Source organism: Melozone crissalis, unplaced genomic scaffold, assembly GCF_028551555.1.
Source record: "Melozone crissalis strain CALT ecotype California unplaced genomic scaffold, PUWL_Pcris_2 ptg000009l_1, whole genome shotgun sequence".
Classification (NCBI taxonomy): Eukaryota; Metazoa; Chordata; class Aves; order Passeriformes; family Passerellidae; genus Melozone; species Melozone crissalis.
In genome coordinates, this window is record NW_026535787.1 from 16,439,257 (window position 1) to 16,466,577 (window position 27,321).

At 48.4% G+C, this 27,321-nt stretch overlaps 1 protein-coding gene across 1 annotated transcript in view; it reads left to right on the plus strand.

The window, feature by feature from the left end:
• CLPB (ClpB family mitochondrial disaggregase) overlaps window positions 1-27,321 on the plus strand; it is a 72,540-nt gene that overhangs the window by 19,603 nt on the left and 25,616 nt on the right. The window contains exons 4-6 of the mRNA XM_054270348.1: window positions 7,748-7,851; window positions 11,975-12,103; window positions 25,419-25,516. Of these exons, the coding sequence (XP_054126323.1) occupies window positions 7,748-7,851; window positions 11,975-12,103; window positions 25,419-25,516 (331 nt within the window). The remainder of the gene's footprint in view (window positions 1-7,747; window positions 7,852-11,974; window positions 12,104-25,418; window positions 25,517-27,321) is intronic.

A 27,321-nucleotide genomic window follows, 5' to 3' on the forward strand; every position in this document is an offset into this window, starting at 1 on the left:
TTCTGGGAATGACCAATGCCAAGTGACTCCTCCCTGAGCCTTGGCTCTCCTTTTCCTTCTCTGCCTTTCTGTGAAGATCAAAGGAGCTGTGGGTCAAAGGTTCTCCCATGGAACCAGAACTAGCAGGGCTTGGGTCAGTGTGGCCTTGTCCCATGTCTCACCCTCCTCCAACCCTCCCTAGGGAGAAGAGTCAGGAAGGATTTGTTCCTTGCCTCCATGTACACTGCTGGGAGCTGTGCCTCATCCACATGTGCATTGAAGATGCTCTGTGGCTGTTTTATATTGGTAATGACAATTCCTCATGCACTGTGATTTTCTAGTGGGTTTGTTCTGAGATGGTGAAGGGTGACTGATCTGGAGCTGTTCCCTGTCTACAGGCAGTGACATGATGAACTGGTGCAGTCTTGTTGTCTATATTAGGTACATACATCTGTTCCATGGGGGTTTCTTCACTCCTTTCACTTTAGGCAAGTCATTCAGAGCTGTCTGCAGTGGAGCTGGAGAAATATCTGAGTACCTGTGGAAGAAGATAGGGCCCAATGTGTCACCTGTCAGAGAGCTGAGGAGTTGGGTGTGGGTTTCAGCTGTGGTGACAGAATGTTAGGAGGGCCTGATCCTACAAACTGGGGCATTGACTTTCAACCACTCCCTGTCTGGGTGTTTTTGATGAACAGTGACCACTTGGCTGTTCCTGCAGCTGTTGCTCACACCTCTGCCTTGGCACTGCCCCCTCTCAGACCCTGGGGCATGAGCATCTCTGTTTTCAGGAATGAACACCCTCTGATGTCTTGCAACTCAGGCACAATGTGATACTGTCAGTTTAGCAGGTTCCTGCACCTCTCCAAGCCGCAGAAATGGCTTCTCTTCACATTTTCTTCCTGCTCCAGGCAGGGAGCAGGGCTGCTAACCCTCCTCAACTCCCCTGTGTGCCTTCACCATGCCTCTGAAACATGATTCACCCACGTCACACTCTAAAGAAAACTGAAGAATATAACAATTACCACCCTTCAAGATTTTTCCCCTTTTTTTTGGATTCCATAGTCCCTTTTTTTTCCTTTTTGAGGAGTCAGTCATTTTCCTCTGGGTTAACAGTAACACATCACAGCGCAAGGGGTTGCTGCGGCTGCCTGGCTCTCTGTGCCATGGGTAGATGTAAACATGCTCCTGGGAAAGCACACATCCACATTTAGTTTATCTGAGCAACAGTTCCTCCCAGCCCTCCTGCTGGGCTGAGTTTTACACAGTTAAGATATAACCAGGCAAGGATGTTCTTTGTGTCCAGGCAGGACATGTGGCTCCTGCCAGAGCTCAGGGCAGCCGCGGATCAAAGCCCAGCCGGGCGTTTGCATTGTGCTGATAACACACGGTCATGGGGATCACCAGGCTTCTTGGTTCACCAACCCCAGCTGCCGGCGGTGGTCCAGGCATAGCATCTCTCTTGAGGCAGCCCCAGTCACCTCCCACCATCTCAGCATTGATTTCCCCACCCCCTGTATTGTATTTATGTATTTATTTATTGAACAATATGTTAGTGCAGCCATTACAAGCAGAAAGCACTTTCCCCAATCGATCGAACTGCCCAGCCAGCTCTAGCTCAGCATTGCCCTCTGAGTCATCACCAGGGTCAATTTAGATTTATATTCATGCTGATGAATAGGCTCTGCCTCTAATCCAATCAAAACTTGATCAGCAAATTAAAACTCAGCTTGTTGAGGCTGTTGAACCCAGGTGAGTTATGGAGGGAGCTGGAACAGCCCAGCTGGACAGTGGCATCCCACTCCTTCTAGGATCTGGTGTAGGGTGTTGTTCTGCCCCAGTGCCTCACAGCAAGAGGCAAAACACAAAAAGTGTATGGGCCAGAGAATCCCTCATTTGAAACTCACTCATTGTGGGATGGTTTGGGTTTGGAAGGGCCTTAAAGCTCATCTCATTCCAATCCCCCTGCCATGAGCAGGGACACCTTCCACTAGACCTGGTTGCTCCAAGGCCCATCCAACCAGGCCTCAAATACTTCCAGGGACTGAGGCAGCCATAGCTTCTCTGGGCAACCTGTGCCAGGGCCTTGCTACCCTCACAGGGAAGAATTTCTTCCCAATATCCCACCTGACCCTGCCCTCTGTCACTTTGAAGTCATTCCCCCTTGTCCTGTCACTCCAGGCCCTTGTCCAAAGTCTCTCTCTGGCTCTCTTGGAGCCTCTTTAATCACCTGATTTTGCAAGTCCCTTCCTTTTTTCCAGGAACATTCACATGCTTTGCATTGCTGAGTACAGTTCCTTTGCATTTTCATGGGGCTGTACCTTTCCTATAGGGTAATTTGCTTGAATGTCCCTTTACCTGCAAATTGGATAGGTGCAATTAATAGCTGTAATTCCAGGAGTCTAGCTGATGGACAAGTGCTTGGAGGGATCAGCACATCCCAAAAGCAGAAGATGTGATTGAAAGATGATTGGAAAGGAAGGCTGGATGTGTGATGTGTTGTTATTAGACTAGTGCCAGTATTTTGGTACAGCAGATTCTGCCAGGAAGTGATGATATCAGTGCTTATTATTAAACTTGAGTCTCCCAGCCATCCTAAGAGCTATGGAAATGTTTGTAATCACAGGGAATATGGTGCAGAGGGTAATTCACAGGGAGAGCAGAGCAGTTCTGCCACCATCACCTGCTACACCACTCTCAGACCACCTTGCATCTAGCAGTTGTGGTCCTCTGAGCTCAACTTCTTATAGAAGGTCACTTCCCAGAGAAGAATGCTGAACATGTAGGCAGTGGGTGAAAAGGACAGGGCTTCCTGAGTATCTGAGAGCACATGGAGGTAGTATGTGAAGTGCAGGTGGGAAGAAGAAAGCTTATTTCAGTGTAGTCACTGAGGGCACAAAAAACAGATGGATGGAGTTATGCACAAAATGACAAATCCTATTTTACCATATGATTCATTCAGTACCTGTAGCTCATGGGCCACAATGTTGTGGATTAAAGTCCTACACTGGGACTTGGGATAATTTCCCTTAAAATGAAGCAGATTCAAGGACCTGAAGGTATTTCACACCCTGTGAGCTAAAATTGAAGTTGAAGGATCTCTTTGGTGGTAGTAGCCATGAGAATGGGGTCCAAGAAGGGTGGTTTGGCCATATCAGAACCTGTACTTCTAAAGACTTGAGTGATCCATGGAGCTTAGCTGCCTGGTGGGATGCTGGAAACCCTGATTGCAAGAATCACAGCAGGCCAGCTGCTAGGGCAAGATCATCAAAGGCTTCATTGAAGCATGTAATTTCTTGCCTGAAGGAGTTGTCCAGCCCTGTCACTGCCAAGGCAGTGGCTGCTCAGGGCAGGGGTGAAGTCCCCATCCCTGGAGGGATTTAAAAGCCATGATTCCATGATTCTATGATGTTCAGTAGGTAGATGTCCATCTCTAGCAGCATGGAGGTTGTCAATACAGGTCCCATAAAAACAGCAGGACATAACCTGCCCCACCATCTTCCATCCTGCACCTCCTGCTTTCATGGGGGCCTCCTCTTCGAGGTCTTTGATGCAGTTCTCTTGATGACAGCATTGACCACAGTAGCACCAGGTACTGGAGGTGCAGGATGTTTCCAGAGGAATCCTGTGCTGCATCTTCCAGAAGAACTTTGCACAGATCAGTGACCTGTGCTGGAGCTTTCCCAACTAGAAAGACTGGATGTGGTGCATCTCCCCCTGTTCCAGAGTCTTTGACAGATGGCACAGTGCCAGACAGATGCTAAGGGTAGGTCTGTCCTACCTAGTGACCAAAGGTGGGAGAGCCTGGGTGGGTGGCCTGTGGCCACATCTATTCTGGGTGTCCCAGGCCATGCCTCACGGGGCTTTTCTTGCAGCCAGACCTTCCTTGCTTTGCATTTTGCTGCAGCCATAGAGGGCAGTGGTAAAGGTCCAGGTTCTGAAGCAGAGGTGGGAGTGGAGCTAGGCATGCTGAGCAGCCCTTCCTAGAGGTGCTGAAGGAATTTCAGGATACATTTTGTGCCCTGTGCCTTTTCCACGCTCCTAAGGTAGTCCAGAAGGATCTATAGGCTTGTTGTGGCACTCCTCTGTGGGATGTCCTCACTGATAGGGCCTTAAGGAGCAGTGTAGCAAGGCAGTGTAGACATGTCTCTGCTGAACATGGAGCAGATATTTGGATCAGTGTCTTTTCCCTGGCATCACATTGTCTGTTCTCAGATCATAGTGGGGCCAGGGGGTGCACTACCATGGAGGCCTGAGGAAGACACAGTGAGGTTCTCTCACTGGAACTGTACTGAAGATTGTGGGTTATCTCCCATGCTGATCCTTCAAACAAAAATCAAAACTACTTCATGAACTGAGAGAAAACTCAGGCTCACTGAAGAGATTTGTGTGGTAGAGAGTGAGCACATCTGTGATGAAAGGCTGCTCTGGGCTTTATGGCTTCCACTGCTGTTGTCTGAAAGTAGGTGAGGTGATCCACCATCAAGAAAGATGTCAACCTGTTGGAACAAGTACACAGGAGGCCATGGAGATGCTCCAGGGACTGGAGAGAGGCTGAGAGAGGTGGGGCTGTTCAGAAGAGAAGGCTCCAGGGAGACCTTAAGCCCCTGCCAGTATCTAAAGAGACTCCAAGAGACCTCTAGGGGGACTTTGGACAAGTGTCTGGAGTGACAGGACAGGGGGGAGTGGCTTCCCATTGAGAGAGGGCAGGATTGGATGGGATATTGGAATGAAATTCATCCTTGTGAGTATGGCAAGGCCCTGGCACAGGTTGCTCAGAGAAGCTGTGACTGCCCCATGCCTGGAAGTGTGGCTTAATTGGACGGAGCTTGGAGCAACCAGGTCTAGTGGAAGGTGTCCCTGCCCATGGCAGGGGGCTGAAATTAGATGAGCTTTAAGGTCCCTGTCTAACCCAAAGCATTCCAGGTTTTCATGATGCCCATCCTTAGTGCCTGTTCTAAGCCATCAGGTATGATCATGGCTGTACAACTCAATCCACTCAAGAACCTGTGCATTGCAGCTTCTGATGACTGAAAAGGGGAAGGGTCATAATTGGAAATTGCTGTTTGCAGAATGAGAGCCAGAACCTCTCAACTTAAATATTATAGAACAAACTATATTATCTAAATGTTGATATAAGTGAAATATGGATATTAATGGAGTACAGATGTAAATGAGCTCTGTATGCTCACCAGAATTGCCTGAAAGGAGAGTAGAGCCAGGTGGGGGTCAGTCTTTTCTCCCAGGTAACAAGTGACAGGACAAGGGAAACAGCCTCAAGTTGCACCAAGGGAAGCTTAGGTTGGATGTTGGGAAAATTTCTTCCCCAAAAGGGTTGTCCAGCTCTGGTACAGTCTGCCCTGGGGAGTGGTGGAGTTATCATTCTTGAAGGGTTCAAAAACATTTGGATGTTTGAGATAGGGATGTAGTTTAGGGGGGAGTGATACCTAAGATTTTTAGCTTTTTATATATTTGATATATTTGTAGCTTTGTAGATTGCTAAAGCATAGCTATAGCTCCTAGTATTTTCCCTATCTTTCCTCCCTACATTTAGGAATGATAAGCTAGCCTTATAAACACATTCCTAAGTACTGTTTAGTCTTATTCCAAGAAGAGAAGCACCTACAAGGACATTCTCTTTTCCAGTCAGAATCTGGACCAGACATAACAGGAGTGGGGCAAAAGAAACCTCTGGACTGCTTCCAATGGAGCAAGACCCCAGCAATTATTGCTTAACCAATTAACCTTTTAATTGGACAGTGTGTGATAAGCACACTAATCAACTAACCTTATAAAAATTGTAGAATTAATATACCACATGCAGTTTTCACCACATTTTGTACCTGAAAGCTTTCAAGTAAAGATTTGCTTTTATATTCACTTTATATGTAAAGATATGCTTTTATATTCACTTTAACATTGTTGGAAAGATCTATTACATTTCCCAGTTATCAGTGAGTGACAGTGCTGGGGGAACAGTTGGACTCAATGGTTTTAGAGGGCTTTTCCAACTTAAAAAGTTCCATGATTCTATCTCCTGCCCCCAGTCTTGGTGCTGTGCTCACTAGAGGTGACTTCATACATGGTGAGGAGCACACCAGTGCTAGTAAAGAGCTGGCCTCTGCTATACCATGCTGAAATAATAAGATAACCACCCTTGATTCTACTAATGCATTTATAGGGTAAATGGAAGAGGAGCTTAAGTTAAATTCCAGATGTGACTTGACAAGCCACAGCCTGCAGGTACATGTCAGGCTGTGGCACACACCGCTGTCAGCCTGTGAGCCATGTCACTGGTGATGAATGCTAACAAATCAGTTACTGTCTAGTTGTCAGGGGAAGCCTGCATGCTGAAAAAAAAATTAAGAATTAACTGGCTTTAAGCTGCTTTCAGAAGGAGTGAGAAATTTAATTCTTACGGTAATTGTTTGGATTCAGAAGCAGAGAGTGAGGACTTCCACACCAAAATGGCCTGGGCAGTGCATCCCATGTCCCACTGCAGCATGTTCATAATGTGCAGCATTTGCTGGCAGCTCAAAATCCAGCATGTCCTGGACTGATCCCCAGCTCCATGGGCAGCAGGGCAAGGGAGAAGCTTCTGACCCTCTGCTCCCCTCTGATGAGACCCCACCTGCAGAGCTGCATCTGGCTCTGGGGTCCAACCTCAGAAGTGTGGGAAGCTGCTGGAGCAACAATGTGGAGTGGAGTGAAGCTGCTTGGATACACCAAGGAGGTGCTCCAAGGTCTGGAGCCCCTCTGCTCTGGAGACAGACTGGGAGAGCTGAGGTTGTTCAGCCTGGAGAAGGGAAGGTTTCAGGGACACCTTAGGGCCCCTTCCAGTGTCTAAAAGGGCTGTGAAGTTCAAGTCATAGAATCACAGGATTGTTTGGGCTGAGTGGATCTTTAAGGCATGTCATTCCATCCCCTGCCATTGTCAGGGACACCTGCCACTAGATCAGTTTGCTCCAAGCCTCAGTCTGGCCTGGAACACTCCCAGGGATGGGGCAGCCACGGCTTCTCTGGGCAACCTGTGCCAGAGCATCACCATCCTCACAGATAAGAATTTCTTCCTGCTATCCAGTCTATCCTCTGTCAGTGGGAAGCCATTCCCATTGTCCTGTCGCTCCAGACCCTTGTCCAAAGTCTTTCTCCAGGACTTTTGGAGCCACTGTAGGCCCTAAGGGGCTCTAAGGTCTCCCTGGAGCCTTCTCTTCTCCAGGATGAACACCCCCAATTCTCTCATCCTGTCTTCTAGAGCAGAGGTGCTCCAACCCTCTGATTATCTTCAGAGCCTCCTCTGAACTGCTTGCTGTGGGAGTTGTTTGCACTTCCTGTGGCAGGATGGCACCTTTAGTATCAGAGATGCAGGTGCTGTACAATTGCCTCCCAAAAGCAGTGTAGTTTTGCTTCCCTTAGTCTGCAGATTGTTACAGTAATCTTCCTTTTGGCAGGGACAGGGGTGGCCTTGGAGCCAAGGTCTGTGTCTAGGAATCTGCCTTGTGCTAGAAGCATGTTCTGTGCATGTCACCTCAGAAGGATTGCATATCTCTACAGTGTCACCCCTTCCTCCAGTCCCTCTCCCATATAATTCATTTTAGCCTATGCTGCTGGAGCTCCATTTGATGAAATGTTCAGTTGTGGGTTAACTTCCCTGGAATGTTAACATTCCCAGTAATATTTGAAGAGGGCTTTCTGAGCACTTCTCAGTCTCTGAAGGGCTTCAATTCCTCATCTACTACTTCTACCTTACTTTCCTTCTGTTTTGTGACAGTGTGGTAAAGGCTCTGCTCACAGCTAATGCTGATCCAAACCTTGGGGATGATTTCAGCAATGTGTATGAGACTGCCAAAGAAAAAGGCCTCCATTCCTTGGAAGGTAAGACATGGCTTGTGTGTAGCTACTGACATTTGCTTTTCAGCTCCCAAAATTTTGTTTCCTGATCTGACCTCATTGGGTTTTTTTAGAGCTTGTTTCACCTTCTTCCTTTTAAATGCAAAGTAATTGATGCTACTTGGGTGAATGTATGTCTTAAGAGGAAAGAAACATTACATAGATATTATATAGAAGCAATCCTTCAATTTACCAGAGATAAACTGGTTTTATATAGCCAGAGCAAAATACAAAGTCATAGATAGGAATGTCATTCCATTGACTCACATGCAGCCACATCTTGGGGAAGGGGAAGGGTTCAGGGCAGTGTATTCCACCAGCAGCCTTAATACAGATTTTATCAGGAACTGTGAAATGCAGACAGACTTGGCCAATTGAAATAAAGCTAAATTTTGCAAGTGACTGCTGTTGGGTTTGGGCAGGCATCAGTATCAGCTCTCAGCCCTAGATGACTTTCCATGGAAACAAGGTCATTTTCTGCAGAGTCATGTCATCTCATTATGGATATTCTTGGCAGATCTCAGTTTCCATGCTCATCCCTTCATTATTCTCATCACTGGTTGATGCAGACTCAGAATCATAGAATCATGGCATGGTTTGGGTTGGAAGGGATCCTTAAAGCCCATTCAGTCCACCCCCCTGCCATGGCATGGATACCTTCCACTAGACCAGGTTTCTCAGACACCTGCTTTGTTAATTCAGACCTATTTAAATTTCCCAGACAGTTTCCACTTTTCATGACAATAAATGGTGGTAAAATTTTCTTGGTTTTATGATTATCAGGATATGTCTGGATTCTAGGTGCCTAGCTGTGCTTTGGAGCAGCCAGCTGCATGTTCAGAGATTCTTCTGTTCCTCATGCTGGCAGGAATGATAGTAGGACTTTAGCCCCCTAAAGTGTCCCTGTCTTTCCTTCCCCATCCCAGAAGCCTTTTCTCTATCCAGGCACTATGCTGACCTGCCAACCTCACCTCTGATCTGGCAGACCATGGGATGTTTCCCAGACACCCCTCTTGCCCTGCCAGAGCCCAGCCAGCCACTGGGACTTGCATTCCCAGGTACCCCTGCATCCACAGTGGCTGCTTTTGTGTGCTCTGACTTGTTTGGAAGTTAAACCTTGTTCCTGCTGCTCTGGGTGGAAAATGGGAGGAAGTCACACAGTTTGTCCAGAGCCTCAGTCTGCACAGCATGGCTTGCAGAGCCTGAGTCATAGAGTCATAGAATAGAATCATGGAATTATTTCAGTTGGAAAAGCCCTTCCAGACCATAGAGTCCAACCATTCTCCCAGCACTGCTGAGGCCACCACTGAGCTGTGTCTCCAAGTGCCACATCCACATGACTTTTAAAGCCCTCCATGGATGGGCAGGTGGTGCCAGAGCTTAACAACCCTTTCCATGAAGAATTTTTTCCCAATATCCATCCTGAATCTCCCCTGGCACAGCTTGAGGACATTTCCTCTTGTCCTGTCCCTTGTTCCTTAGGAGCAGAGCCTGACCCCCACCTGGCTCAGCTCTCCTGTCAGGGAGTTGAGGAGAGTGAGAAAGTCCCTCCTGAGCCTCCTTTTCTCCAGGCTGAGCCCCCAGCTTCCTCAGCCACTCCTCACCAGACCTGTGCTCCACACCATTCCACAGCTCTATTGCCTTTCTCTGGACATGCTCCAGTGGCTCAATGTCCTTCTTGGAGTGAGGGACCCAGAGCTGAGCCCACGTGTGGCCTCAGAGCACCCAGCACAGGGTCACTTCCCTGGTCAGGCAGCCACACCATGGGTGCTGCTGAAGCACAGGGACATTACCCACGCGCCTGTCTGTGCTTTTGGCTTGGTGCTCAGCTCTGTGAAAGCCTAATGAAGGTGTAATATTTGAACCTTTCATAAAGCACAGGTTGAGTTAAGAAGATGGAGCAGTGAGGCGACAGCTTTGACAGGGCATTATTCTGTATTTTTAAAAGCTCCCTGCTCTCATCCCTCACTGTGACCCACCCATGCAGCAGACCTACTTCTTGATGGGAGAGAGAGTGTACATAGATCATATCCCTATAGCAGGGAATGTAAAATGTATGAAACTGCATTAAAAAATGAGCAATAGAATGCCAATACATAATGCATGTACATAGACTTTATTTAAGATAAAGTGTATCAACCAAGAAAGTTAATTGTTTTTGTCTGCATTCATCCCTCTCTAATGTTATATATTTTGGGGTGAAGAAAAGATAAGGCCACTCCATGAGAAGTTGCATTAATTCTTTGGTTGACATGTTTTATTAAAAAGAATAAATTCAGTTGCGTTTTTAAAAAGAGAGAGAGAAACTGCCTTTGTTTTTTCCTTTTTTTTTAGACATTTACATATTTCGTGTATAAATATTTTTTCATAAAAACATCCAAATCGAGAGGGTGTGCTCCACAACCACTGCACAAAATATATTACAGACATTTATATGGATGGCAGGAAGGGAGACAGAGGGCTGAAAATTTCCAGGCACCCAGTGATGGATGGTGGACGAGGCTTCCCCTGACGCTTTATTGAGTTTCCGATGATTATCTTTCTCAGAGACATTTTTTACAGATGACGGCCGAGCTGTCACAACGGACCATGGGGGAAAAAAACCAACAATAATAACACTTTAATCTCTTTACTGCGCTGCTCCCTAGTATCTCAGATTCATCTTCCCTGACGCACGCAGTTCATTATCCTGCTCCTCCCTGGGTAGGAAATGACGACAAATAAATATACATACTCACCCTGTGTGCTTGGAGAAAGGACCCAGGGAAGGAAAGGAGCCAGGGCATTAATTGATCTTCCTGGAGGGACTGTGGTTCATTAGTGGAGATGCTGGGCTCGGACAGCATCAGGTATTCATCACAGTGTTTCTCTCTTCAGAACTTTTTGAATCACCTAGAAATCTTTCTTAGGAGGGACTGTGAAGAAGTCCCTGCAGCCCATCCGTTTTCCAGCTCTGCTTGCTTTGCCATAGCACAGTATAAGGTGCTCAGAGCACTTGGGAGCTCTCCCTGCCCCTGGATCTGGCTCTGATGAGTTTTGGGTACAGGCCTTTTCACCAAGGAGCTGGACACACCTCCAGGAGCAGAATTTGGCCCACCAGTGGGTGGTGTTCATTTGAATGGAGACAGCATACACCAATTCCACCATCATTCATGCTCCAAGGTGGGACAGGGTATTTATGGGGCTTCCTCTGGGCAACCTGGGCCATTGTCTCACCACCCTCACAGGGAAGAATTTCTTCCCAATATTCAATCTTACACTGCCCACTGTCAGTTTGAAGACATTCCTACTTGTCCTGTCACTATCTGCCCCTGTAAAAAGTCACTCTCTCTTTTTTTTTTTGGTGATGACTAAAGCAAAGAGTTTAAAATCCAGGTTTTCTAAAGCCTGATCCTTAAACCAGCTACAGGAGAGCAGGGGTGCTGCAGACCCTTCCTTCAGAGCCATGCCCTGCTGAGACACATGGACTTAGGTGCTGGAGACTCCCAAAATCAGGAATTTGCTTAAAGGTCAAGTCATAGTGGGGCAGCATTCATTCCTGTCACAGCTTCCCTTCTGTTTGCTAAAAACATTATTTAGATTAGATATTGGGAAGAAATTCTGCCCTGTGAGGGTGGGCAAGGCCCTGGCACAGTTGCCCAGAGCAGCTGTGACTGCCCCATCCCTGGAAGTATTGAAGACCAGGCTGGACAGAGCTTGGAGCAGCCTGGTCTCGTGGAAAGTGTCCCTGCCTATGGCAGGGGGATAGAACCAGATGAGCTTTAAGGTCTCTTCCAAGTTAAGCCATCCTGTTACCCTACAATAAATGGCTGGAAAAAGGCTGAGATCTTCACTCAGGTGCTGTCCCCCCACCTCCTCCCCTGCCTGGGCACTGTGTGGGATACATGGAAACCACGTTGTCCTTATCTCTACTGCTGCTCAATGGAGTGGGGGCAGTGCCCACCAGAAACACCCACTGGGATCCTGGTGGTCCCAGAACAGGTCATAAAGCCCTTAAGAAGCTTCCTGCCTGGTGAGGGGTGTTGGGTCCATGCTGCTGCTGCACATCCAGATGAGCAGTTCTGTAGTTCTGTCAGTGAGCTGAGCTTTCACTCTCTGTGCCCTGCAGTCCTTGTCACCCGGGAGGATGACTTCAACAACCGTCTCAACGTCCGAGCCAACTTCAAGGGCTGCACAGCTCTGCACTACGCCGTTCTGGCTGATGACTACCTGACAGTCCAACTGCTGCTGGATGCAGGTGAGTTTTGTAGTTCCACCCAGCTCATGGGCCAGGAGCACTTCTGAGTCAGCCCATCCTACAAAACTGTCAGCTTCAGACACGGGCCACACTCTGTCACTGTCACAATTTGGTGTGATTTGCTATTTGCTTTCATCTCTTTACTTTTTAGTTTCTGTGTTCTCGTTCATTTCCAGTGGTTTTTCTCCATGTGATTTCAGTGGCTCTTCTCACCTTAGTCATTGAGTTTTCCCTTTCCTCCTGCAGTTAAACATCCAGGGAATCATAGAATCCTGGAATGGTTTGGGTTGGAAGGAACCTCAAAAATCATTCAATTCTAGTCCTCTGCCATGAGCAGGGACACCTTTCACTAGACCTGGTTGCTCTATGCTGCATCCAACCTGGCCTGGAACACTTCCAGGGATGAGGCAGTCACAACCTCTGTAGACAACCTGTGCCACGGCCTTGGCACCCTCAGAGGGCAGAATTTCTTCCCAATATCCCATCTAACCCTGCCCTCTGTCAATGGGAAGCCACTCCCCCTTGTTCTGTCACTCCAGGCTCTTGGAGCACTCTCCAGCTCCGTTTGAGCCTCTTTAGGCACTGGCAGGTGCTCTAAGGTCTCCCTGGAGCCCTCCCTTCTCCAGGCTGAACACCTCTCACTCTCTCAGCTGTCTCCTTGGAGAGCCCTTGGAGAGTTTCTGTGACCTCCTCTGTCCTCACTCCAGCAGCTCCACACCCTTCTAATGTTGGGAGCCCCAGAGCTGGACTGGGTGCCCCCTATGCCCCCACTGGTCTCTGCTTAGTATTTTTTCATTTCCCACCTGCAGTATTTATATATAGTCAGGCCATCTGTCATATCCCTCGTGTCCCTTTGTGGAATGGAAAGGTCCCCACTACACCAGGAATGGATCTGTTCTGTAGCCAGGGCACAGGATAGGTGCTGGTACCCAGATGAAATGGGGGACACTCAAGTACTGTTGGACCAGGACAGTGCAGCTCTTGTGAGAATTGGTCAGAATTAGCTTATGCAGTTACTGGTCTTCCTGGTTAAATCACAGGGTTCAATAACCCTTCTCCTCACAGAGTCTTCTCTTGTATACTCACCTGGGCAGCTTGTTCAGTGCTCAGCTGTCTTCATGGGGAAAAAGCTTTTCAGCACTAGTTGAGCAGAATGAGAAGAAGCACTTAGCCAACAGAACAGGAATGTGCTGCCTTGTCAAGGGTTTTTATATGTACCCTCCTGCTGTTCCTTCTGGGATGATATTTGTGACTCTTGTGCTGTTCTCCAGAGCTGACATCTGCTTAGTGTGTAGCTGCACATGCACAGTGTGCCAGACCACCAAGCTGGTCTATAGTTCTGCTTTTCTCCAGATGTGATGTCCTTTATCCCCAGCATTCCTTCTCCTCCAGCAATTTCAGCAGCTCTCCTCCTGCGATGTCCCCAAGGTCATCTGGAGATGAGCCAGCCACAGCAATGCTGTCCCTGCCTCAGGTGTATGCTGCCAGCAGCCAGGTGGAACATAAAGTGGTCACCTGTCACAGCCTGGCCCTACAAAGACAGGCTCAGTAGGGTCTGGTTGGCCAGATGCTGATTTTTGCAAAAATTTGCGGAATGTTGTAGTCTTTGTGGTGTGGACATCTCAGAAGCTAGTTCTAGGGAAGCACACAAGTATGTAATGGTATGACATGGTCTCATAAGGCTCATTCTTTAAGAAAGCAGCTAAAAAGATAATAGAAAATAGCATCTGTGATGGCTAAATGTCCCCAGATGGGATAAGGAAAATTAATTGTGGCAACATTGAACCTTGATACTCATCTGTATTATCTGCTTATTATCTTTCACAAATAGAAATATAAGAGTGAAAGGGTGAGATTCTGTAGCACTGAACTCCAGGTCAGAGTTTCCCTGGGAGCCTTACAGATACCAGAGCCCCAGCTCCTGACCATAAATTAACCCAAAACCAAAGGAACCAATGAAAGAAATTCTATTGCAAAGGCAGGGCTCCTTGCAGGGAAGAGACTTGAAAAAGCAGGCAGCTGCTTAGGAGGCTGTGGGACTGTGTGGACATGGTGACTGGGAGTCTTCAGACAAAAATACTGCCCCTCCAAGTGGGGTCCACTGCATTTTTCTGACATGTTTGCAGCATGTGTGGGCATTGCAGGAGCACACAACCTGGCATGGTCCCAGAGGATAGGACTCACTGCATGTCTGTTCCATGGGCCAACAACACCTGCTCAGAGGTCTCTTGGCCATGGGCACTGACAGTGAGAAGATCTCCAACAAGACCTCTGGGATCCCACAGTTATGGCAGGGGATGCCCACAGGAGGAGCAGAGCAGAGTGGATCAGGCTTTACCTGCTTGAGCAACGGGTTGTGAATGCCCAGACCTGGAAGGGCTTTGTGGGAGAGTGCAGGGGGCTCTGGAGTGTTACAGAGAGTGGGAGTGGGGTTGGAGGGCTGGAAAAGTCCTTGTCACAGCAGTATTGGGAATAGTTCTGTGCAGAGAGTCTGTACTGGAGGCTGGAGAGGTTTGACAAATGTCATGGTGTGAATCATAGAATCACAGAATGGTTTGGACTGACCACTCCCAGCTCTCCCAGCCCGTCTCCGGAGCAGAGGGGCTCAGCCCTCAGAGCACCTCTGTGGCCTCCTCTGGACTCACTCCAGCATTTCTAGATCCTTCTGTTGTTGGACCTCAGAGCTAGAGGCAGCACTGCAGGTGGGGTCTCAGCAGAGGGGCAGAATCACATGGAATGGCATTTTCTGCAAAGATACCTGCTTCTCATTTCCGCCTTGGAAGGGCTCCTTGCATGGCACATATTATCAGTTGATTGAAAGTACCAGGGCAGCTCCTTGGTTACCCTAAGTACAGGTAAAAGATGGGTGTGAATAACTGAAGTTGGCACTAAAGAATTTTTCCATCCTGAATAAATCATTGTAAGGAGTAAGTCCACCTTATTTCTCCAGCTGTGCCCTGCTTAGCTCTCCAAGTACTGTTCCAATCCAGGCCTCACTGCACAGAGGCAACTGTTCTTTATGTTCCAGAGATATTTCTGTGTCTGTCCTGGAGCCACTGCCATCCCTGTGAATGGCTTTTTCTCTGCCTGGTGCCCACAGAGAGTTCTTTGTTAGTAGCAAAGTGTCTCAGCTTGAAAGAACTCCCTTGGATCTCAGGGAAAAAAAGCATTTAGCAATCTGTGGGACTGTGTTTGTTTGGGTACAAATGGAAGGATTGTGTGAAATCAAAGTAAAAATTCAGAACTTAGCCAGAAGATGTGATGCTCACTCATCACTGTTTCATTCTTAGTCCAGCCCCACAGAAATCCTTCTGGATCCTGCTCAAGAGCCTCAGAGTTCATTGCCAAGCGGAAATCCTTGTCTTGTAGAGCATGTCCCAGTGCTCAGATCCTGGAGACAGCAACCCACGGTGGGAATCTCCATTTGGCAGTGGTGACATTCCCATTGGAGCTCCTCCCAAGGTTGAGCTCACAGTGTTCCTCAGATTAATAATCCCTGTTCACCATCCACAATACCCACTTACCCTTTGCAGTCATGGTTTAGGGTGCAGATTTATGAGGATTATTTGCTAAATGTAATAAACTTCACCTTTCTGTTAGGTGGACTCTGAGCTGCTGGGGTGACAGCAGACCTTCCCCTGCCCTTTCAGCCAGTTTTGGGTGCTGGAATTGGATTTCCTGATGGGTGCATGATAGGAGGATTTCAGGGCATTCACTGGAGGCGTTCCCCTCCTCCCAAAGCAGGGCATCCCTGCCTCCTGGTCAGTGTAATCTGGGATGAATACATGGCCAAGGGTCTTGGTGTGGAGATCGAGCCCCGTTCAGCCCTTTGTGAGGGTAATGCCCCTGTGCTGCCATTGACATCACACACACAGGGTGGCTCCTGGTTGCTGACATGGAACAGGCTCCCCTTGATCCCTCCCTACACCTGCCTTTTACTAACTCTCCATTTACTCTAACTTCTCTGACTGGTGCTCTGCCCTCAGGCCAAAGCCATTAACTGCCCAGCCCCTCTCTGCTCCAGCCACTTCCCGACCCCCCTGTTGTTTTTAAGGGAAGCCCCCTGCACTTGCCCCTCACCCCACATCCCTGGCCTTTTGTGGCCCATTCAGTGACTCGCTTGACCCCTCCAGGACCTTACAGCCCTTTGGTCAGCATGTGTGTGCCCAGCAGACCGCGAGATGAAGTGGCAGCTCTGTTGTCCTTTCGGGCAGTTGTTGGTGACATTTCACAGTCCCCTGACCTGAGGCGACACCGTAAATGTCGGTGTTTGGGGAAGGGGTGGGTGAGCGCTCGCATCCGCACCGTGCACCAGTTGCAACTGCAGGCACAATTGATTCCAGGGACTTTGTGTTTGGCTCAGAGGAAGGCAGGCAAGGTCACCAGCTTGCTGGTGACAGAAATCCCCTTGTTTTAGAGGGAGCTTTTATTATGTCACTATTTGAGTGAAATAGCCAGTATTAAAAGGTGCAGCTTTCTGGCAATGGTGTAACCCTGCCGTGGAGCATAGCCAACATCAACCTCCCTTCTACAAACAGTTCTGCTCCAGAATCTGTTGCTAAAATGCAGGGAGGCACTGATTCATGTGTCCAGAGTCATGGAGACTGTTCAAGGGCTGGAGCCCCTCTGCTCTGGAGACAATATGGGAGAGCTGGGGTTGTTCACCTTGGAGAACAGAAGGCTCCAGGAAAACCTTAGAGCACCTGCCAGTACCTAAAGAGGCTCCAAAATAGCTGGAGAGGGACTCTGGATAAGTGCATGGACTCCACAGTACAAGTCAGGACTCCCCACTGACAGAGGGCAGCATTAGATGGGATATTGGGAAGAAATTCTTCCCTGTGAGGATGGCTAGGCCCTGGCACAGGTTGCCCAGAGCAGCTGGCTGCCCCATCCCTGGGACTGTTCCAGGCCAGGTTGGATAGGTCTCAGAGCAACCAGGTCTTGTGGAAGGTGTCTCTGCCCATGGCAGGGTGATTGGTATGAGGTGGGCTTTAAGGTCTGTTCAGCCCAAACAATCTTGTGATTCTGTGATTCAGAGCTAGGGACAGCACTGCTGCTGCTCAGGGATTTGCCCTGCAGGTAATTGGTCCTTCTCCCAGTATGAGAAACTGTTCTCTTTTCACAGCCTTGTACTGGGAAGAGTTGTCATAGCTGTGGTAACCTTTCAGTAAATTAAAGTTACACTAGACAGAGGACAGAAGAAGATGCTGCAAGAACTGTCTTAGGTTGGAGCTTACAAAATGCAAAATCAGAATATTGTGAGCACTTGCTTATGTAAACACCTGAGAAACCAAGCACAGGAAGAAGCGTAGAAGCAAGGTTCCCCTGGTGTGTAGCAGCTCACTGCCATTTTTCTAGGATCTCAAAACTAATTTCCAAGAACTTTTCCAAGGTGTGTTTGGTGTGTGTGCGTTTGTCTATGTAGCAAGGGGTTGTCTGAACTGTCATCTGCTGACGTGTGGAAGTGTTGTTTCTGCATGGTTGTGTGGCAGTGCACTACTCTGCTGCTGCACATAGGTGGGTAGGGGCTTGTATTTCCTACCCTTGCCTAAAAACAGAGCAGTTCCTTCCTTCAGAGATTGACCCATGCCAGTTCCTGGGACTTCCCCTCTCTCTATCCCCACTGCAGAAACCAACACCTGCCCTTCTGCCAAACCTGAGCAGGCTCCATATGTCCCCCATTCTCTCCTGTGCTCTCCCCATCCCTGACTGCCCTGCTTTCTATTTCCCATCTTCCGGAATCATCCCCTCTGCTCCCAGCTCCTCCTAGAGCCAGCACACAGGCTGACCAGGCTGTTACTACATTGGAAATGCCTCCTGAAATACATCTGCAGGGAGATCACATGAGCACAAAATGGTTTGGGTTGTAAGGGACCTTAAAGGTGTTCTCATTCCACCCCACTGCCATGGGCAGGGACACCATTAAATCCATTAATTCAGATTGCTCCAACCCCATCCAACCTGGCCTTGAACATTTCCAGGGATGGGGCAGCCACAGCTTCTCTGGGCAACCTGTGCCAGGGCCTCACCACCCTCACATGGAAAAATTTCTTCCTGATCCCAAATCTAACCCTGCCCTCTGTCCATGGGAAGCCATTCCCCCTTGTCCTGTCACTCCTTGTCCAAAAGTCCTCTTCAGCAATCTTGGAGTCTCTCATCTCTAATTAGATGTGAAAGAGAGAGAGGAAGAAATGAACATACATTTGTGAAAACATTTTAGCTGAAGCTGCAATAAGCTGGTCTGCTGAACTCGATTTGCTAGTAAATTTAGCCCAGTGCATTTGTTCATAATGTTGTGCACTCATCTCCTCAGTCCAGTGTAATTGCAGATCAGAGTAGGGTGAGTGATGGGTAAACAGATTATGGAGCCAGCATTGCAAGGGATGGGCTTTGGCCATCAGAAGGCAAAAGTGCTTATGGTATTCTCTGGAAAAATCAGGTTCTAATTAATTGGGTTTTTCTAACCCAATTAATTTCTTATTAACTACTACTTAATATATCTTGGATTGTTTTCTGTTGCATCCCAGATTAAAAGGGTCCATTCTTCCAGAGGGAGAGTAAAGGATATCCCTAGAGAGTAGGCTCTCAGGTCCCCAGCAGCCACTTGCAGAGAGGAGAGAGCTTTGGTTTTTAACGCATCCGGAGAAAGTAACATTGTGGTTTTGCTGCAGTCAGCAGTTACCACAGTAAAAGGGAGCTCAGGGAAGAACTCCTCCCTCTCTACAACTCCCTGAAAGGAGGGTGGAGTCAGGTGGGGGTCAGGCTCTTGTCCCAGGTAACAAGCAACAGGATTAGAGGAAACTGCCTCGAGTTGTGCCAGGGGAGGTTTAGTTTGGATATGGGGAAATTTTCTTCCCCAAAAGGGTTGTTCAGGCTTGGCACAGGCTGCCCAGAGCAGTGGTGGACTCCCCATCCATGGAGGGATTTAAAAGCCTTGTGGGTGTGGCACTTGGGGACATGGGTTGGTGCTGAGGGGGCGGTTGGACTTGATGGTCTGGCAAGGCTTTTCCAACCCAGAAAATTCCATGAAACTATTCTATGACTCTATGACAGACTCTGTAAACCACGCTGTGCAGAGTAAGGCTCTGCACAACTTGTGTGATTTCCTCCTGTTTTTCCTTTCGAGTGGCTGGGACAAGGTTTAGCTTACAAGCAGGTCAGAGCATACAAATGCAGCCTCTGTGGGTGCAGCTGTCCCAGGAATGCACGTCCCAGTGGCTGGCTGGGCCCTTTTTGGTGAGTCACAGGCGTGGTAGCTGTCCTGGGTGGTCTGTGGTGGAGGTTTGCTGCCCTGACCAGCTGTCATGCCAGAGTGCCTGACATCTCTCTCCCTCTCCATGCTCATATTTACAAGGGAATGGGATAAATTCCATATTGATTCCTTCTGTTGCACTGTAAATTTTGCAAAAGATGATTAAATAGTGCAATAGCATCTGCGAGTGCCGAGGCTCAATATGTTCTGGGCCGGCGTATCGATCCTTCGTCTGACCGCAGCCAGTTCCACTCCCTGCCATGCCAGACCAGTAATTAAAATCCTATGAAACTGGGATTTAGAAACCAATCATATCCCAGCATCGAGGCATCCAGCATCCCACTGTGGTGAGAGCAATAAGAGTCCAAAGTGCCAGCACATTTCTGTCTGTGTTGAAGCACTTAGGAATAGTTTTCCCTTAGGACAGGGGAGTAAACAGATCCCTCTTGAAGTGTTTCTGGGACAAACTTGACAGTGACAACATGTTTGGAATGATCTTAAGAGCTCTGCACACATGGGTATATGGAGAAAGGGTGATGGATATATAGGAAGAGTATGATTTTGTAGTTTCCTCTCTCTTACCTTACAAAACAAGAGTCAAGAGTCAGGTGGATTGTTTTCACATACAGTTGTCAAGTAGGTATAGACCAAATTACACTCAGGCTCCAATAAAGCAAGAGTGAAAGGTGCACGCATTTAAGACATTTATTCATTCTTGCCCTGTTTCTTTATTGCAACTTTCCCATTTGCCATAGAATCAGAGAACAGTTTTGGATTGGAAGCGACCTTCAGGCTCATCTTGTTACAAACCCTCACCATGGACAGGACACCTCTCAATAGATCGGGTTGCTCCAAGTTCTGTTCAGCCTGGCCTTGATCTTTATCACTTATGGAAACTCACCATCTCAGGCTGATTTCCAGCTTCTAATAAGGCTCCTAGCTTTCATTCCTAAAGAAGGGGCTTCTTTTAAATTCTTTTTTACCGGTGGGTTTTTTACATTTAATTTGCCAGAGCAAACACTTCACTTGGATTTTCTTCATCCACCCTGGGTTTGGAAGGATGATGGTGTGGTTTCTCCCTTTAGGAGAAGGTCCTAACTCTTCTTATGATAAGAACTTCAATAAATATAATGAGTTTCTTCAGTCTTTATATCCATGTATATACTGTTTCTGACAGTTACCTGCTGGTGGGCTGCTGCTTTATTTCAAGCAGGATCCTTGTTTTCCCCTTGTAGTACAAAGCTCCTTGGCCATGGATTCTTTGCTGGATTTTCTGGTGAGGAAGTTTGGCATGAACGTGTGTCCCATTGCAGTGGGGTACTTAGGAGCTGAGGTTTGGAGAAAGCCTTTTGCTTTGTCCAAGGCTGAATTAAAGCTTGCACCTTGTCTTGGAAGCTTTCTGACAGCCAGAGCTCTTAGTCTCTGGTTTCCACCAGTTTAACAATTTATTGGTGTTTTGCTCTTTATCGTTGCAGTCCCTGAGCTAGTTTTCTGTGTGTTGCAGTGCCCTTCAGTGTCTCAGAGGGGTGACCTTCATGCTGTATTTTCCCTGTTTGGTCAGGGCATTTCATTCATTTAATCCTGTGTCACTGGCTCATTCAATTGCCTTTCTTACCTTCATTTTGTTTCCAGTCTTTAACAGCTGACCTCACCACTCCACCAGTGGGGCTCAGTCCTTACCTGCAGTCCAGTTTACATGCTGCTTCAACCAGTCTCCTCCTTTGCCTCTGTTCCAGCTTATGCAGCCTGGTCCTGAGACTATTGTGTCTGTCCAAGTACACAAAGATTTGTGTTCAGTCTGGTTCACAAGGTTTGGGAGCACTGGTTAAGCTGCACCTCCAAGAGGACCTCTCCTTGCTGGTTGCTACCTGCCCTTGTCAGCATCTGACCTTCATCTCAGACCTCTGGGTATCTGCTTTTCCATGTAAACTGTACTCCAGGAATATCTAATTCTTAGTGAAGTCTAAATCCTTCCTTCACAGAATCACATAATGATTTGGAAGGGACCTTAAGCTCATCCAGTTCCAACCCCCCACCATGGGCAGGAACACCTTCCACTAGAATAGGTTGCTCTAAGACCCGTCCAGTCTGGCTGGACAAATTTAGGTTGGAAAGGCTTCTTGTGCTTTGAGAGTGAGGCCAAGGACCAAGGGAGCACAGATTTTGTTCCCTAGAGCTCTGTGAGGGCTGCTGCCAGCTCAGGGCTGTGTGTTAGGCAGTACTTGATGTGGTGGAACTGGAGCTGGTGCAGGTGCAGTGTGTGTGCCCAGGTGGACAATAAGACCAAGGGGACCTTGGCTTGTGTCACCAATAGTGTGGCCAGCAGGACCAGGACAGTGACTGGTCCCTGTACCGGGCACTGGTGAGGTCACACCTCAGATCTTGGGGTTGGCTTTGTGCCCCTCATGGGAAAAAATGGAGGTTCAGGTGGGACCTTCTCACTCTCTACTACTACTCAAAAGGAGGTTGTAGCCAGGTTCTCCCAGGCAACAAGGGACAGGACAAGAAGAAACAGCCTCAAGTTGCACCAGGGGAAGTTTAGGTTGAATATTAGAAGATATTTCTTCTCTGAAAATGTTGTCCACCCCTGGCACAGGCTGCCCAGGGCAGTGGTGGAGTCCCCATCCCTGCAGGGACTTAACATATGTGTAGATGTTCCACGTGGGGACATCCTGGTCTAGGGTGATGGCTGCTCACTGTGTCCACTTCCAGCACCCTCAGCAGCAACCACCATGGCTTTGGTACTTCCAGGCTCCTATTTCTGAGATTTAGTGACAGCCTTATACTGGGGAGAATGGCTTTATGCAGTGGCTGTATTATGTAGGTGGGGATTTGTATCTACTCTGAAATAACAAGTGATGGACAGGACAAGAGGAAATGGCCTCAAATTGTGCCAGGGGAGGTTTACCTTGGTTATGGGGAAAATTCCTTCCCTTGAAGGGTTGTCCAGCCCTGGCACAGGCTGCCCAAAGCAGTGGTGGAGTCCCCATCCCTGAAAGGGATGGCCATGTAGTTGTGGCACTTGGGGACATGGGTTAGTGGTGGGCCTGGCTGTGCTGGGGGAATGTTTGGACGCAATGGTTTCAGAGGACTTTTCATACCTAAAATGTTCTGTCCTTGTTTAATGGCTTTGTAGTGGGAAAATGGCTTTCCCTGACTTTGGTGACTGAAGCAGTGTAGTCTTCTGTGCCAGAGACTTGTGCAAGCCCTCAGTTTCCACCTCCACCATATTGTACCTTCTGGACACCAGAGAAGGAAGATGGGAGACACTGAACATTTTGGCATCTTGTCTTTCCATAACACAGGTCGCCACAGGCCACTGCTGCTGCCCATCTCATTTGCAGACAGGGGCTGTGGAGTGGCATCAGACAGGGGCTGTGTCATGCCAGTTCTCTGTCCCCACACCACTGCTGGGTACAGCTCAGGACCCAAACATTCAGCCAGAGGCTGCCTGTGGGTGTGCCCAGGAGCAGGAGGTTTCACACCATCTGACTGGGCTGTGAAACAAGGTCCTCAAGGGTCCTTTCCTTGTCCCAGTACTCAGGGCTTTCTCAAGCTGTGATCTGTCCCCTCTTTGGAGCAGTGTCATTCTCTGGTTGTCCGTGTGAGGCTCCAGTGCCACTGTGTGCCCTGTCCTGTCTGTTGGAAGTGTGAACCTTGCTCTGGCTGCAGCAGGCTCAGATCTGTTCTGCCCTGACAGGATGGAGTGACAAGAGCAGAGTCTTGAGGCTGCCGAGGACACAGGGAGCATCACTGGGATGTTTCTCCAGGTTCTGTCTGTGCCCTTTGGCATCCTCCTTTTCCCCCTGCCATCTCTCCCTCCTCCTGCCATCCCCATCCCTACCCTGACAGCAGTGGGGGACCTAAGTACCAGTTTCCGCTGCGTCGCCAGCTCTATTGACAGTTATCCAGAATCTGAAGGAATTCAAGACAAATTGTTAAGAGGATGGAGTTAATAAAATTTGAAAAATTGAGGCCTGTCACTCCACTAAACTTTTTTCGATCCCACTGACAGAAACATATTTCCCCAATGAGTGACCTTCTGCAGCTGCTGCAGCGCCACAATGCGGGGCGGGTGCAGGGAGAGAACCCCCACGCTATTTATCAAATATTATCAGCCAGGGCCTTCTAATATGAGCATGGAGGGTGGGAGGAGGCCACGGGCTCATACAGCCTGAGGTGCTGCCCAGGTGTCCATCTCCAGCTACAGACAGCGAGTGGGAGGTGACAAATTGCCTTCTATTAAGTCGCGGAAGGTTGACGTCCCCTTGGATACTGCTGCAGCCTGTGGCACAGGGTGGGAGAGGGCAGGAGAGGAGGTGGGGATGTGGAGTGGGGTCAGCCAGGGCACCGACAGACCAGTGGCCACTTTTACCTTCTATTAGCAAGCCAAGTGATACTGTTATTTATGGCAGCATAATATTTTATTGCTGCCGTACTCGAGGTTGGAATCGACCAGTTATAGGAGTCGGGTTCTATCAATTATTGCAGCAATTAGTCAAGTCGTCAAAGCCATTAACAGGGGGATTAGGCCAATATTGGAGAGCCATTATTGATAGATCCAGGGCAAAGCCAAACAAACCCTCCATCAGAAATGAAAGCACGCCTAGCCTCGAGTATGTCATCATTTGGAGAAGTCAGGAACGTGCCCCACTGGTCACTGACAGACCCAGGTGGGTTTTGTGGGTGGGGGGGGGATAGTGGGAGCACTGTCTCTTTAATGTCTATGGAGCAGCCAGCCCCAGCAGTGTGTAATCTCACCTGTCTTGATCATGGTCTTTATTTGTGAAGACAAGGCTTGCCATAGAAATTAGTCCATGTCAAATGTTTATGGAGCACATTTTTCATTCTGTAAGCAAATATACCTCTTTGATGCCAAAGCCTGGGAATGGCTAATCCCTGCAGCTCTGCTCCCACAGAGTCCCCTTGCTTCATTCATCTGTTCTGATTGCTGCTTGCCCTTATTGAGCACTCCTGGTGCTTTACACTGTCTCATGGCACAGAAGCAGCTTGGTCTGCCTCTGCCAAGGTACTTGTCTCAGGCTGGAAGGGACATCAGTGGAGTCATCTGGACCCACTCCCCTGCTCAGGCAGGAGCACATTGCACAGAATTGCAGTGGAAGGATTGGAACAGAAGTCATCCCAGACCTGCTGAGCACAGTTATGGGGTCTTCCTCCACCAGATTGCTTTCCAAGGCTTGATGACTAGTGGGAGGATCAGTTTCAGCACCAGTTTGGGGAGTTTGGGACCAATTTGAAGGTTCATTCTCATAAACTCTAGCAGTTAGGAGCTGCTGTGGGGTCATGGAGTGCACCAGTGTTAGTGACAAGTCTCTGCCTTAGAGACAGCTCCTGAGATACTGAGAGTCAGAGATGAATCCCCAGACCTTGTTTTCCCCTCTGGCTATTGGCATTACCCCTGTCTCCTGATATCACTGAGTTTCCCTCCTTGTACTTCCCATCACTGCAACCGGACCAGTTTGACATGGAATTCTCTTCTGCAATCCAGTCTGTCTAGGAGGGAGAGCTCTCTCCATGTGTGTGTGTTTCTGGGGGGTGCCCATCCAAATCAGTCTACCTCAGTCTTTGGGGTTTGTTGGTTTTGGGGTTTTTTTAATTATACTGCAAGGAAGGGTGTGATTTTCCCCCAGAAGTGCTCCAGGGGCTCAGTGGAGCAGCTGGTCCACAGGCGACAGGCAGCTCCAGCTTCAGCTGCAGCTGGCACAGGCAGCATATCCAATTGAAGCTGTAATGATCCCATGTGGCTCCCACAGAACTGAGAGTGGGTGCTTTTGTGAGACTGTATTTCCTTCTGGTGACCATGTGCTCTCATCCCTGCACAGCAGTTCTTCACTGACAAGCCAGCTGTTAGCAGTGACAATCCCTTTTCTTCCTCCCTGGAGATCCATGCTTGTAATCGCTGCTTGTGCATTCTGTCTTTCTGATCCAGACACCCTCCAGAGCAAAGGTTAGGAGGGGACACAGAGAGGATGTGCTTCCTGCTCCTTCTTCCCCAAGACTGAACTCTGAGCTCCTGATCTTACTCATTTCTTGTGCTGTCAGGTGCCAACCCCCTGCAGAAGAATGAAATGGGACACACACCCCTGGATTACGCCCGTGAAGGGGAGGTCATGAACCTTCTGAGAGCATCAGAGGCAAAGGTGAGCCTGAGATTCTGGCCAGTTTGGGTTTCCTTTCCCACAAGAACAACTTTAAAGATATCATGTGGATGTGGCACGTGGGGACATGGGTTAGTGGTGGCCTTGGCAGTGCTGGTTGAGTAGCTGGACTCAATGATCTGAAAGCTCTTTTCCAACCCAAATCATTCTATGATTCTATGATTTTAGGATGCAAACAATCGAAGACCACCTTAGCATCTCTACAGCTCCATCCTTTACCAAAAGAAGTCTGTAAAAATTAAGAACATTATGCATAAGGAAAAGCATCCACTTCTGTAGTATTTTAACTGTGGCTGTGCCCACCTCTTCCAAGTTACCATTTCTCACTCAGGAGTGACCTGCCCAGGACCAGTAATGCTGCTCTGTAACCCCTGGATGCAGTAAAATCTAGAGCTTGTTTTTACTGTATTTTCTGAAACTGTCTGTCAAACAAGCTGGGCTGAGAATCAGAGTCCAGCTATGGCCTGGGATCCAGGTGTTCATGTACACCAATCTAAGGTAGAAGGCACCCATTTCCATGGTGGGATCTCATCCCTTCAGCCTCCATGTCTCATTTGCTTTAAAGAAGGAAAAGAGTCACATTTGCCATCATGGTTCCAGTAAAAATGCCAGGAATCAGTACATTTGTGGCAGTGGGCTACTAGATAATGAGGGATCTGCAGCTAGATCTCAGGGATTTAAAATTCCTGGGCAGAGGCCTTGTTCAGTGAATTATCAATGGGTAGGAGAGGCCATCATAGCAGAGGCTGCCTCATTCCTGAAAGTGTTCAAGGCCAGAATGGATGGGGTTTGGAGCAACCTGGTCTAGTGGAAGGTGTCTCTGCCCATGGGAGGGGTTGAAACTGGGTGAGCTTTAAGATCACTTCCAACCCAAACCCTTCTGTGATGCCTTTTGAGCATCATCTCTCCAAGCAGCACAGATCAGCTGGGGCAGGGCACTCCCAGGTAAGGGGCATTCCCTTGTCACCAGACCACAAGAGCAGGAGCTGAGCTACAAGGGGACCAAGTTTGTTCCTGGCTGCAAAGTTCCTCTGACATTGTGTACCTCAGTGTTTGTTCTATGGGTTTGGAATTTAAACTTGCATGCTATAAACCTGAGGCTAAGAACTTACCACAAGTGGAGGATGAAGGTGATTAAAACTGTGTCAATTACTGCTCTGAGGAGGTATTTCCATGAAATAAACCCGCCAGGTATCAACTGCTGCACTGTCTGTGCTCTCCTCTTAAAGTCAGCACTCAGGCAGGAGTTCAAAACCACATTCCCCTGTGCTAAATAAACCTCTGTCCGTAGTAGGGACAGAGTGATCTTTCCTCTGGGACTCTCCATACTACTTCCTGGCAAAGGAAATGCAGCCATGGCTGTCCTCTGTGATCCTGATGGCTGCTTTTGTAGCCAGTATGTGATCACTATAGCAGCTCTGTGAGGTTTTCATAAAATCATGAAGGAAGAAACCTTAAAGTTCATCTCATTCCACTCCACTGCCATGGACAGGGATACCTTCACTAGACTTGGTTGCTCCAAGCCCCATCCAATGTGGCCTTGGACACTCCCAGGCATGGAACAGCCACAACTTCTATAGGCAACCTGTGTCAGGGCCTCCATCCTCACAGAGAAGAATTTCTTCCCAATATCCTATCTAATCCGGCCCTCTGTCTTCCAGGGGAAGCCATTCCACCTTGTCCTATCCCTCCACGCCCTTATTCAGTCACTCTCCAGCTCTCCTGGGACCTTTTAGGCCCTGGCAGGGGCTCTAAAGTCTCCCTGGAGCCTGCCCTTCTCTGGGTAT